Source organism: Myxocyprinus asiaticus, chromosome 12 (assembly GCF_019703515.2).
Source record: "Myxocyprinus asiaticus isolate MX2 ecotype Aquarium Trade chromosome 12, UBuf_Myxa_2, whole genome shotgun sequence".
In the NCBI taxonomy this organism is placed as follows: domain Eukaryota; kingdom Metazoa; phylum Chordata; class Actinopteri; order Cypriniformes; family Catostomidae; genus Myxocyprinus; species Myxocyprinus asiaticus.
In genome coordinates this window covers 18106628-18121265 of record NC_059355.1, presented here as the reverse complement: position 1 = coordinate 18121265, position 14638 = coordinate 18106628, and the positions used below count along the sequence as shown (strand labels likewise).

The 14638-nt window shown below is 39.4% G+C and overlaps 1 protein-coding gene across 1 annotated transcript in view; it reads right to left on the bottom strand.

Annotated features, from left to right (window-relative positions):
- Nucleotides 1-10849, bottom strand: part of srp68 (signal recognition particle 68) — a 78408-nt gene extending 67559 nt beyond the window's left edge. Inside the window, exons 1-4 of the mRNA XM_051712075.1 lie at nucleotides 10706-10849; nucleotides 10236-10302; nucleotides 10027-10140; nucleotides 4214-4409 (exon numbers count right to left, since the gene is read on the bottom strand). Of these exons, the coding sequence (XP_051568035.1) occupies nucleotides 4214-4409; nucleotides 10027-10140; nucleotides 10236-10302; nucleotides 10706-10793 (465 nt within the window). The 5' untranslated portion in view covers nucleotides 10794-10849. The remainder of the gene's footprint in view (nucleotides 1-4213; nucleotides 4410-10026; nucleotides 10141-10235; nucleotides 10303-10705) is intronic.
- Between the last annotated feature and the right edge of the window lie 3789 nt (nucleotides 10850-14638).

The following is a 14638-nucleotide window of genomic DNA, read 5'->3' as shown; positions in this document are numbered from 1 at the left end:
CTTTGTAGAATTGTAGACACAAATTTTAATTAATGATAATTAGACTTGTTCTGGTCGTGATTGACTGCTTTTGGTTCCATGCAATTAATTAAAAGACGGTCATTTGGCACTAATATTAAAACTTGTGTAATATTTTAGCTGTAAAGCTGTTTAAATCATCTTTTTTTTTTTTGTGGCTGTTTTAAAGTTAAAAGGGTTTACAGTTACATCGTTATGGCAACAAAATATTAAAATTGGATACAACTTCACAAATTTTATCACACTAAAATTATGTTAACATGCATATTGTTTACGTCTTGAGGCTAAACTTTTAAAACATAACGTTTAAGCACTGGCCCAATTCACTTCCATTGTAAGTGCCTCACTGAAAACCCAGAAGATTTTTGCTTTTTTTAAAGAAAAGGAGGGATGTCAAAATAATTTTTTTTGTTGTAATCAACATTATGCCACAAATGCTGTAGATTGAGCTTTACTTGCATTGAACCAGAAACATTTGTTGCAAGAATAAATATTTATGAATGTATATTAGCTCTCTAAGCAGTCCTGGTTTTAGCCTGCTTTCAATTAATTCTCAAAAGTTTGAACGAAATATTTAAATCTTTGATTTGCAAACTGTTCCATCATCTTCACTCTTCTCATATTCATACTTTTGTGCCATGATTGATATTCAGCAAAGCAGAGTTGGGGTACTCTATTTCGGACTCGAGTCACGAGTCCAATTTTAATGGACTTGGACTTGTCACAGACTTTTTTACTTGGACTTGACTCTGACTCGAACCTTTGGGACTCTGGATTTTGTTCTGAGTACATGGCATTTGATTTGTGATACAATGAACAAAATAAATAAATAGAAAATAACAAAACAGAAATAAATAGACACTGTCTGCAAGCAGGTGTAGCACCCCCTGATATCGTAGACGTAGTCAGAGTTTGTTTCACCGTGTTGAGCAAACACACCTGCAGACTGGCACACTCAGTCAACCAATACGCTTGAATGTTACTATGGAGACTGCTGTATAACATCGATTACCGAGGTAGCTGGCACGATGAACACATAAAGACAGGTATGTAGCCAATGTACTAGAAACTACAAGGCAGTTTCACAAGACATAGGACCTGGCAACTGGTCAATTCGCACGCGGCGTTTGTGCAGCCAAGACTGTTTGCGGTTTTGTCGTGGTTAAGAAATTCATTAAGTCAAGTCACCTACATCATGTCTCTCACAGTTTACTAAAACAACATATACAAATACAAATTCAGAAAAATATTATTAATATTGGGCAATTAAGTCTTTTTAGGCATAATGTATCCACACATGTAGGCATCTGTAGTCTCTTGTGGTCCACGATGTGTTGTCAACTTAAACCTTGATGAATTAACTGTAACTTTTTAAATAGTCAGGGAAATAAAATTGTTATTGCTAAAGCAGACTTCAACTCTGAAGAACAGCACCTATTTATTGTTTGTTTTAAAAGCATTGACGAGCTGCTTAAAATATGTTCTTTTATAGTTTTTCAACAATAAAATGCACAATGAAATATGAAGTTATTTTGGGCAGCGAAATGTTTTGTTTATAATTTAATTATAGATTGGGTGACCAGACGTCCTGCTTTATTACACAGGACAGTCCCGATTTTTGGTAGGGTCACAGATTTCTTTCTTCTTGAATTAAATCTCCTCATCGTCCTTCTCGCTATTGTCTCTGGTATTGTTTACATTTATTCTAGTCTTCAGCAAATCAGCTGAAATGTATCTGGTTACAATGGCAATGGCATCATGTGCTTAGCGCTTGAGCTCTATGTCGTCCTGTCAGTCAGCGCAAATGCCCAAAATAATGCAAAATTAACAACGAGCTGAAAGAAGCCGATCCATGTATTCGCGCAACATGTGAAAATGTAAGCGGGGTGTTTTCTGAATGTTAATTTTCACCACAAGCATGGAGGTAAATCAGCCAAGTGTCACATTCAGACAGCTACACTGCACTTTTTACATAGTACAAGCACTTAAAGGAATATTCCGGGTTCAATACAAGTTAAGCTCAATCAACAGCATTTGTGGCATAATGTTGATTACCACAAAAATAAATTGACTCATTCCTCATTTTCTTTAAAAAAAAGATGAACCTTGTCATGTCATCAAACCCTAAAACGAATGTAAAAATGACGGTTTTAACAACTTTACAGCTCAAATAATACACAAGTTTTAACAGAAGAATTAATGCAAGTGCTTTTATAAAATTATAAGCTTCACATTTCTTTGTTTAAACCCTCCAAAAATTGGCTACATTCACTTTAATTTCCCCCATTCACTTCCATTGTAAGTGCCTCACTCTAACCTCGACTTTTGCGGGGGTTTTTTAAAGGAGAGATGAGTCAAAATGATTTTTTGTGATAATCAATATTATGCCACAAATGCAGTTGATTGAGCTTAACTTGTATTGAACACAGAATATTCCTTTAAATGTTGAGATGTGGGGACTCTATTTTGAATTTTAGGTTCCAATGTTGTGAATTTTGTGTTAAAATGTGTACCTGACATGACAAGTCTACTTATAATTACACATCCAATATGAAATTATATGGATAGAATAGGCTGTGGAATTTGTTAAAAAAAAAAAAAAAAACTGAAATGTGGTTAAATGGTAAAAAACAAAATATAAATTAAAATATACATTTTCACAAACTATATATTGCAGAAGTTTGCATACTCCTTTTGTTTTAGGCCCATATGTTTTCACACCCCTTTCAGAATGTATGCAAATATAAGAGATAAAAGATTATATATTTTATGTAGTACTGCCCTCAAAAGAAATTGTGTGACTGATGACTCTACTCCTGATGATTTAAATGGACCCCTTACATTAAAACTCCAACCATCTTGCATTATGACGTTTCTAGTTTTTCCATTACTATTCCTTGAAATTTCGTCCAATTCATCCAAACAATGGCTCAAAATAATCTCCAGGCCGTGCCGTACAGACAAGGCATCACCACATTTTGATTTTTGCAATTGTTAAAAAATTTACATAACCGCAAAGTTAACAATGTTAATGTAAAACAGGAAGCGCCACTGTATCTCGGGAAAGCTTTGTCCTATTGAAACTAAACTTGTTATGCTTCATTAGGACCATGATCCCTGAGGGGATATGCAAAGTTTGGAGACAGCATCAACTATGGGTCAAGAAATGTCAAAAAAGTCTATTCCTGCCTGTAACTTTTGAATCATTTCAAAAAGTGTACAGAGCTTCTCTCTAAACGCGCACTGAGCAGGGGGAGGCGGGAGCGCAACTGATGGCACTGGCAAGACAGACAGTCCGACTAAGCTGATCCACCAATCAGAACGTTCATTTAAGACATGATTGGATATTTGCTAACCAATCATATTTTCATATATTTTAGTAAGGGGTGAGACATTTCCAACATCTAATGCTAATGCACAACCCTGGAGTAACCATAATTTGCACTGTAAATTTATTTCCCCGCTAAACGTAAACATATACATTTAAATTTAACTTATGCAATTAAACTTGAAGTTGAAAATACTGCATGTTTTTGCACAAGTGCTTGTTTTGATGCTCTTCGCAGATGCTGGACAACTGTGTCCCTTAATTATATAAAATGTATTTATTTAATTTTTTTGCCTTTTACTGCTGTCGGTGGTGCCTTTACCTTGTGATATCAAGTCATTTCAATTTATATTTCTAAGTAGGAAAACAATTACTATACACAGAAAAGCACATTACAGTACACAAATAAAACAAACAACCATTAATTATTATGTAGGCTATATATGGTAATTCTAGATAACGTGTTAACGTGAACATTACTACACTCATATTAGCTATACAATGCTTAACAGTTTATTGCCTATTAAGTACGTATTAGTTTATTAATTAGAGTAATTGTAAAGTATTAACAATATTCATAGTAGCCTAATGAAAGGAACATTACTGAAACATATTAATTAAATACATATTTAACATCAACTTACATACCAAAAAACTTACCCTGATATACATTTTTATGTTCATGTGGGACTATAATTACAACAGCCAATATATTTCTTACACATTTTACTTATGTACTGTATATAAATGTAAATATATTAATTTTAGAGACCGGGTGCATGTTTTATTAAAAAAACAAAAACAATTGGGGTTGGGGTTATGGTAGTATGCCCACCTCCTCAGACACTACTACACCACTGGTCCTACCTGAGCCTCCAGTTTGGTCTTGGCGTCCACGCGGGGACTCTCACACAGCTTCTCCAGCTGCTCTCCATGTTTAGCAGCCTTCCGCAGGCGGGCCAGCAGGTGAAAACGCTTCCGAGGCTCAGTGTTAGCTTCCTGTTTCAGCTGCATGGCATAACTCCAAGCTCTTTCTGCTTCCATTAACCCTAACAATAGATATCTGTGGTAGAAAGAGGATGACAAAGACAGAGAATGAGAGAGAGATAAAGAGACAATTACACCGTGTCTTCACCGAATGCGAGCAGCGCTTTCCGTCAAAAGCAAATTGCTGCCATTATAATGAATGGTGCTGTCTACACTGGATGTGTCCACCATGTTGACAGTGAAAGGATGACCGTTCTATTTCTGATGTGCTACAGAGCTATTCCAGACACTTTAATAATCTGTCTGTCTTAAATAAAATAACTTACCAGATATCATTTGACTGAATTTCGTTTGGTATAAATTGTATTTTTTTATTTATTTAAATAAGTTCTGACCATTACATCAAAGCCAGCCTGTAATCTTTCTGGTCTCTGGGGTACCAATTTAAACAACCTTTTGATTCTAACCATATTTATACACAGTTTTTGCAAAAAGAACATTGTATTATTTTTCGATTAAGACTTTTTATTTATTCTAACAAATGAAACAGAAAAGCAAAACATATGCACAGAATCAACTTTTAACCCCCATTGCAGTAATCACCACTTCCAGAGTATCTGCCCCTTTAGGGGGGTGTATGCTACTCCCCAAAATAGTACAAAGCAGGTGGCGCAGCTGAAAATACCTAAAGAATTGAGATCTGGGAATCCCAAAATGTTGAACCACATTTTCAAAGGATCTCAACACTCCACTCTCATATAGGTCACTGAGTGTATTAACCCCCCTCACAATCCACTCTGTCCAGCAGAAAGGGGACTTATTAATACATAATTTGGGGCTCAGCCATATGCTCAAGGCAACATTTAAATAAATGTCCGAATTAAACACTCTGGACACTTTTGTCCATACCGAGTGCAAATGCGAGATAACGGGGTGTAACTTAACTTCTCCGACTAGTTTAATAGAAAGGCTATGCAATGGTGAAATAGGGGCAAGAACTTCCTGTTCAATACAAAACCAGGGAGGGGCTCCCTCAGGTGGAAGCGACTAATAAGCCAAATGTCTGAGACCGAATGCAAAATAATAAAACAAAATCTTGGGTAGGCCTAGCCCACCTTTGTAATTTATTAAAATGTAATCTAGGACGCTTACCATTCCAAATTGAAATAAGAGAAGGGGACATCTACAGGGAGAGATTGCAACAGGTAGTTAAATTTTTGAATACAGTTTATTTTAATTACATAACCTTCCCAATCATAGATAAATGTAATGAAGCCCACATCACTCGAAAACCTTTTTATTAAGGGGTCAAAATTAACTCAGAAAAATTTGGTGGGATTTTCCCCAAATACTTAATGCCCTGTTTGGACCACTGGAAGGCGCCAGGCTGAAAAGCCGTTACCGGACAGTACGCTGTCAGAGCCAAAGCTTCAGATTTAGATCAATTGACTCTGTATCCTGAGAACTTGGGAAAGGAATTAATAATTCTGTGGAGGCAAAGCATAGATCTAATGGGGTCGGAAATGAATAATAAAATATCATCAGCGTAAAGCAGACATTTTTACAATATTTTTACGTTTAGCTGGATCAGGGAAATTGGACGGTAACTCTTACACTCGACTGTCCTTTTTAAGAATCAGACTGATCCGGGCTTGTGTCATGGTTGCCGGAAGCTTTCCATTCTTTAATGATTCCGTATAAACTTCTAACAAAAGTTGAGCCAATTCTGTAGCATAAGATCTAAAAAATTCAGTGGCAAAGCCTCTTTATTATCTCAGAATCGAGAGAATTTTTTTGCTCAGTCCTCAGTTTAGGGAGTTCTAATGGTTCCACAAAGTTTCTAATATCTTCATCAATAGACAAAGACGTGGAACTATAGAGATCAAGATAGAATTCTTTAAAAGCATTATTAATATTAAGGGACGAGGTAAAAATGTCATCACCAGCAGATTTTACTAAGGGAATGGTAGAAAAAGACTCTCTCTGCTTTATATATCCAGCCAAAAGCTTCCCTGCTTTGTCCCCCGTCTCAAAGTATGACTGTCTTGCCCTGAATAGCCAAAACTTTCGCGACAAAATAGTATTATATCTGTATTTCAACCAGGTCAATTCTCTGAGGCCATCAAGACACATTCGGCGCTTCAGCTCTGCTTCTGCACTTTTAATATTCCCTTCCAACTCCACGAGTTCTCGTGCTTTGGATTTTTTGATGAATGAGGCATACTATATGATCTGACCCCTAAGAACCGCCTTAAGTGCCTCCCAAGCAACACCCACAGAAGATACTGAGGACCAGTTGGTCTCAATATAAACATTGATTTCAGCCTTAAGCATTTGTTGGAATTCAGGATTTTGCAAAAGGGATACATTAAAGCGCTAACTATATGATTTCTTTTTCTCCGTATGTGGCAACACCTCTAAACTCACCAGGGCGTGATCTGAGACTAAAATGTTTCCAATTGAGCACTTAACAAGGGGGCTTGCACACTTTTGTTCCACTACGATCAAGGACTGAGTCCATCAAAAGATTAAAGTCTCCTCCCAATATTATATCATGAGGTGTGCCAGCGGCTTGCAACATCCCTTCAAGATCTATAAAAAAGCCCTGATCATCAATGTTAGGTGTATAAATATTAGCCAAAATAAGACTTTGTCCCTGAATTTCAGCTAAAACAATAATGACTCTACCTAATTTATCTTTACTCTGTTTGAGACATTTGAATTGTAGATGTTTACTTAGTGTAATGACTCCCCTGTTTTTACTCGAGCAGGCACTATAAAAAAAAATGCCCACCCCATATCTTTCCAAATTTTTCAGCTTCCTGCATTTCTTGAATTAAAACTATCATATTTCTTACGCTTAAGAAGAGAAATAACCTTCCTTCTTTTTATGGGGTGCCCCAACCCATTCACATTCCACATGGAGAGAGACAATCCACTCATATTAACATTTGACATTTTGACATAAGCAAAAATAGATTGTGTGTCAAAAACAAGATTATGAAGACCAAATTCCAACATGAGTGCAACAATCAAACCCTGAACATACCCTAGAACAGAAAAAACAGAAAAAAGAAAAAAGTGTGCATTAACCCCACGTACGACAGCATCAAATGGCGTCCATCCCTCCAACCTCAAACAGTCCATGCACGCCTACGAGAGCCCCCGCTACAACTTTGCCGTCGGATTTCTCAAGTCTGGTGTTTCTATACAAATTTTGTGAGACAGAATTACACAGCAAAAAATAATCTATAAAACAAATTCCGGCCAACAGGCAGAATAAACACAAAGAGTGTGTAGCTTCATCCATAAAACTGTCCTGAAGGTGTGTTCTACAAAATAAACTCTAGCCACTAGGCGGAGAAAGCCACAAAAAGAGCGTGCAGATTCTTCAAACAGTCAAGCAAATGTTCAGTGAGCTGGTACACTCGGCTGCAACGTGAGTACCACAAGATGACTTACTCACTCCATTGACTATATGAAGGACATTGCTTGCTGTGGGCATGTGAATGTTTTACGGCCATCCTTAGCATCTTTTCTCAATTTGGCCAGTAATATCAGTGCAAAAGCGATCTACCGTTGATGTAAAAGTTTCTTGCATTCCTTGAATCTATCACGTTTCTCTCGTCGAGTTTGCAAAGTCTGGGAACAAGAAAATGCTGTGGTTCTTCCAAGAAAGCCTTCCTTTACTCCTCGCTTAACACAAGATCTTTATCGGATGATCCCAGAATTTTGGCCAGAATTGATCGGGGCCTGTCTCCTTCCTTGGATCGCCAAACCGGAACCCTGTGAGCTCGCTCAATTTCCAGCTTATGGCCTGCTATGTCGAGCAGACTCGGAAAGAGCCCATCCAGGAATTCTATCATATCCTGTCCTTCCACTCCCTCCAGAACTCCCACGATACGGATGTTATTCCCCCGGCTATGGTTTTCCCATATCCTCCAACTTCTCCCAGACACACTCCAAATCCACCTTGGTAGCTAGCGGATTAGCAGATAATTCCCTCTCTGGTAACTCCAGATAATCGATCCATTTCTTGACATCCCCCACTCTTGTAACCATATCAGTGAATTTCACCTCCATGGCAGTGATCAATCGATGTATCACAGCATGATCCTCCAAGTCAGCAGTGACCTTTGTCAGCATTGCTGGCATGTTCAGCATCTCTCGCTGCATTTACCGCATCTCTCCGACCAAATCGACTCCTGGGCCCGCGGCCTGCTCAGGGTGTCAGCTTGAGCACGTAAGTGTCTTTTAATGTCTCCAGAGCCCGAGGATTTTAAATTTTTTTGACATATTGTCCTCCTAGAACAGTTATGGAACAGAGTGTATCGAATCTCACCAGTTTATTTCATAAAATGTATTAAAAGTAGCAAAGTGCGCAGAGCTCGTCATTTACACGTCCGATCCTTGCATGGTGTCACATGACTTATAACACTGTATTATTAATTATATAATACGTATACTTTATACTAGGGATGTCACGACACCGGTATTGGGTCTGATACTGCACTTATGTACTCATGCTCGTAAAATGCTCCCGCATGGTTCCGTAAACATTCAGCTCACAAATTAAAATCACGTCCTAGTATGATTTTGAAACCGCAAAAGGCTGCAATTTTATGAGATAAATATATAGTTTGCATGTGCTGCACGCTTCAAATGGGAGCGCTTGTGAATGTGTGGAGCCGGTGTTGTGCTGACACCAGCTGCTCATAGCTTTAAGAGCTCCTTGGCTCAAACATGGAAAACACCATCACGAGCATTGCACACTCTGTTTGTAGCAGATGATAGTGAGCAGAACACTAATTCACTTAGCAGCAAGGCACATTAAGACTTCATATTTATTTAATTAAATAGTAGCCTTTTGTGGTTTAATAATCACTTTGTGTCATGTAGTGAACTGCTTTTCCGAAGCTGAGAAACTTCCATAAAAATCACAGAAACGGGAAGGGCATCAAAACAAAAGCTTTGCCAAAAGAAAAAAGTATGACAGAAATACTTCACTAATGTATAGTTATGTAATACTCACTGTAATACAACTAATAATAATAATGATAATAAATCAATTGTTTTATATTTAAGCAATCTGTGATTCTCTGTTAATGCAGCACAATATTTTGCATTGCATTGCACTTCATTTGATAAAAATTATTCAATATGTTGAAAATGAATTGTTCTATATTCATTTGTTTAAAGTTTTAACTAATTTCTTTAATTAGACACCATTTGGATGATAAATTTAAATAAACTGTTGTTGTTGTTATCGGTATTGGCGAGTACCGAAAAGTATCGGGACATCCCTACTTTATACCAATGGATTTCCTTTAAAAATTAAGTAGGATACAAGTTGTTTAACTGTTAATGATTGGTCCGTGTTTGCTGCACGTCATTTAGAATGTTCATTTCAACACATAGTGTAGGCAGGTTTTATTACAACAAAGATTATATGTTTTACCTGGACTAAATTTGAGCATCAGTATCTATTCACTTTTAATACACATGAACACTTAAAAAAAAATAAAAATGGCTCAATACAAATTAATCTGAAGGAAAAAAAAAATCAGTTCTTTAACTTCTACCATCTATAGTGCCTTGCAAATAAAATACCATTTAACTCTTTACAACGTAAAATAAAACATAAAAAATAATAATAAAAAAAAAAAACGGTAAACAATGTCACATGGGCGTACCTGTTGTCAGAAAGCATCTCCACGGTCACTTTCTTCCCAGTAAACTTGTGCCTGTTGCCCATTTTAAAGCCCAGAGTCTTCCTCAATCGACGCAGCCGTCTGGCGCAATAACCCCTTTAATGACAGAGAAGAGGGTCAACATGTTCTTGGACACCTGTCATCATTTCATTGAGAATCAGCCTTCTCTACCTTCACACTCTCTGCCATACCTGTAGCGCTGGTAATCTCCATGCCTGAGTCCATGCTGCTGCTGAGAGTCTTTAATGATCTGCAAAACTGCAGCCAGTGCTAAGGACACTTAAACCAAGGACATTTTACTTTAACTACAGCATGCTGGGAACTAAAGGCATAACACAAAGAGTACACTTAAAATATTAAAGATTCAAACGAGACACGAGCACACTATACAGCTAATCTGCCAAAGAAAAGAGCTCAATATGGCTTTGCATGAATGACAGGTACATTTCTTTATTCAGCACCTGTTCAACATTCAAATACATCTATGGAAATCATATATGATCTCTTGATCATACAGAAAGACTGCACTTGCGTAGTTATTACTTGGATGATTAAGTGACACGTATCCCAGACCCCCACATACACCCTACCACTAAACTGTCGCTATTCACCTCCACCAGCGGACTAATAACTGACACAATCGCATTAACAGTAAGGATACTCTCCAGGCCCAGACTCCCATCGATGCTGTTCTCTTTATTTTCATCCATCGGCGATGTTTTCACCTCATTCTGCTGTTCTCCGGCCATTTTTCAGCAAGCACACGTCTAGCGAAGGAGCGGATGAGGATCCTCTTTCTTTTTTCTGTTGAATGGCTGTTAACAAACTAAAGTAATGCATTACCGCCACCTACTGTGCTGTAGCATTCATGCATCAAACTCAGGCCATGTCCCAGTACCCACACTTGAGGCACAAATAGCACACGTACATCTCCGAGATTTAGATCTTTTTATCTGGAAAGCATCACAATCTCAAAATACAGACAAATCATTTTTAAAGCATAATCTACAACCACGTTATTTAAACAGCACAATGAGGACTTGACATTAAATACATCACAGCTTCATGTTGTTACAGCATATTTTTCTGTAAAGCTGCTTTGAAACACTGCAATAAAGATGGCTTGACTTTGGACGTTCGATATTAACAAATAGGCGCAAATAGGGACCGTGTCTAATAATACATGCAACATTGGTGTATACATTTCTAACTTCAAATGCATATGAGGAAAATGACTTTCAGTCATACCACCAACTCCAAAGTGTGCATCTTGTCATCAGCAATGATGCACACCTTTTAGATTTTAAATTTTATTAAAAATAAACTGTCCAGTTATATTTAAACATTTCTGTGTATTGTATCACTATTGTATAGGCCTACACACAGGGCACGCCAACATAAAGCTCAATAGCATTTGAAGGGAATGACTTACAGTCATACAATCAACTCCAAAGGTGTTCATCTAGGTGTCAGCAATGATGCACACCTTTTAGATTTTTGATATTATTAAAAATAAACTGTCCTTTAAAAGTAATTTTCCTCAAATGCAATTGAAGTTAGAAATACCAATGTCGCATGTATCGATTCACCTTATTCAGCCTGCCCCTTTTCAGCGCTCTGCTTTTCCGAATTTTGTCATTTAACTTCCTGTTTGTATTGAAGCTACTGAGAAGAGTTGATCAAAATGGATTACATGTGGGGGCACAGAAAGTATTTTTCAACAAGAGTTGATGGTGTTAGTCTACAGCACCCCTTTACTAAGCGAAAATGCTAATGAGGTGTTCCCTTATGATTCAGTACACTTAACATTGCGTCACTAAGCTGACACTATGGGAGTGTCCTTCTACACAACTTAGTTGAAAGCTGTCCGGTATAAAAGCGGGCGCGCAAACACCATCCCTCAGAATTTTCTTCCTTCAAGACAGTGATTCATCTTTCGTCTAGAAGCCTTCTACTACTTCACCGTCGACATACACGAGTCATCGGGCAGGATATTCATGGCAACGAGAAGAATCTCCACTCCCCTGCAGTGTTCCGGCGAACATTTTCTCCGCCTCACCACTTGACACTTCGCTGGTGAACGGGCCGCTTCAGCATCCTGATTCCTCGCAGCGCTTCGGCAGGAGTTTTGTATCCTCATAAGCTACTGTTGATATTGTGTGTATGTACAGTTGTGCTCAAAAGTTTGCATACCCTTGGAGAATTGGTAATATATGTACCATTTTTAAAGAAAACATGAGTGAGCAGACAAAACACATTTCTTTTATTTCTTATGGGATTCATATTCAACTGCAGGTTATAACAGAATGGCACAATCATAAAACAAAACATGGCAACACAAAAAAAAAAAATGAAATGACCCCTGTTCAAAAGTCTGCATACCCTTAGTTCTTAATACTGTGTATTGCCCCCTTTAGCATCAATGACAGCGTGCAATCTTTTGTAATAGTGTCTATGAGGCCCATTTGTCTTGGCAAAATGCCTCCAGGTCATGCAAAGTCTTTGGTTGTCTTGCATGAACCACACGTTTGAGATCTCCCCAGAGAGGTTCGATGATATTAAGGTCAGGAGACTGTGATGGCCACTCCAGATCCTTCACCTTTTTCACAGCAGTCAGTATCACTGCTGTGTACATCCCGCCACAAGCTGACACAGACTGGGCACTCAAGGAACTGTATGGGAGTATAAGTGAGCAGGAAACCGCGCACCCTGAGGCCGCATTCATTGTGACCGGGGACTTTAATAAAGCCAGTTTAAAATCAGATGCACCAAAATATCACCAGCACATTATTTTCAACACACGAGGGGACCGGGTTTTGGACCATTGCTACTCTCCGTTCCGGGATGGCTACAAATCCCTCCCCCGCCCACCATTTGGCAAATCGGACCACTCTTCCATTCTGCTTCTGCCCGCTTACAGGCAGAAATTGAAACAGGAAGCACCCACCCTCAGAACGATCCAGTGCTGGTCGGACCAATCAGACTCTACGCTACAGGACTGTTTTGATCACACGGACTGGGAGATGTTCCGGTCCGCCTCTGATGACGACATCGAGCTTTACGCTGATAGCGTAATGTGTTTCATCAGAACGTGCGTAGAGGAAGTGATTCCGACCAGGACAATACGGATCTATCCGAATCAGAAGCCATGGATCAATAGCAATGTTCGCACGGCACTTAATGTGCGGACCTCCGCTTTTAATTCCGGGAATGCGGAGGAGCATAAACATGCCAGTTATGCCCTCCGAAAAACTATCAGAACCGCAAAACGCCAGTACAGGAGCAAGATTGAAGGACAGTTTAACACCACCAACTCTAGAAGCATGTGGCAGGGAATTAACATCATCACGGACTTTAAAGGGAATAAAAACTCCGCCATGAACACCGCTGCCTCTCTACCGGATGAGCTAAATACTTTTTATGCTCGTTTCGAGGGAAATAACACCGCCCTCGCGGAGAGAGCTCTTGCGGCTGAAGCTACAGAGGTTAGTTCACTCTCCGTCTCTGTAGCGGATGTAACCCGATCCTTCCGACGGGTGAATATCCGCAAAACCGCGGGCCCAGACGGCATTCCGGGCCGCGTCATCAGAGCGTGCACGAACCAGCTGGCTGGTGTTTTTACGGACATTTTCAACCTTTCCCTCTCTTTGTCTGTAGTCCCCACATGCTTTAAAACATCCACCATTGTGCCTGTACCAAAACAATCAAAAATAACTTGTTTAAATGACTGGCGTCCTGTTGCTCTGACCCCCATCATCAGCAAATGTTTTGAGAGACTAATCAGAGATTACATCTGCTCTGTATTGCCACTCAATCTTGACCCGCTGCAGTTTGCTTACCGCAACAATCGCTCCACTGATGATGCCATTGCATCTACAATACACACTGCTCTCTCCCACCTGGAAAAAAAGAACACTTATGTTAGAATGCTGTTTGTAGACTACAGCTCAGCATTCAACACCATAGTGCCCTCCAAGCTAGATGAGAAACTCCGGGCTCTGGGCTTAAACAGCTCGCTGTGCAGCTGGATCCTAGACTTCCTGTCAAGCAGACGCCAGGTGGTTAGAATAGGCAGCAACATCTCCTCATCACTAACCCTCAACACTGGAGCCCCGCAGGGCTGTGTTCTCAGCCCACTACTGTATTCCTTGTACACACATGACTGTGTGGCAACACATAGCTCCAATGCCATCATTAAGTTTGCTGATGACACGACGGTGGTAGGTCTGATCACTGACAATGATGAAACAGCCTACAGAGAGGAGGTGCACACTCTGACACACTGGTGTCAGGAGCACAACCTCTCCCTCAACGTCAGTAAAACAAAGGAGCTTGTGGTGGACTTCAGAAGAAAAGACAGAGAACACAGTCCCATCACCATCAATGGAGCACCAGTGGAGAGAGTCAGCAGCTTCAAGTTCCTGGGTGTCCACATCACTGAGGAACTCACATGGTCCGTCCACACTGAAGTCGTTGTGAAGAAGGCTCATCAGCGCCTCTTCTTCCTGAGATGGCTGAGGAAGTTTGGAATGAACCGCCACATCCTCACACGGTTCTACACCTGCACTGTGGAGAGCATCCTGACTGGCTGCAT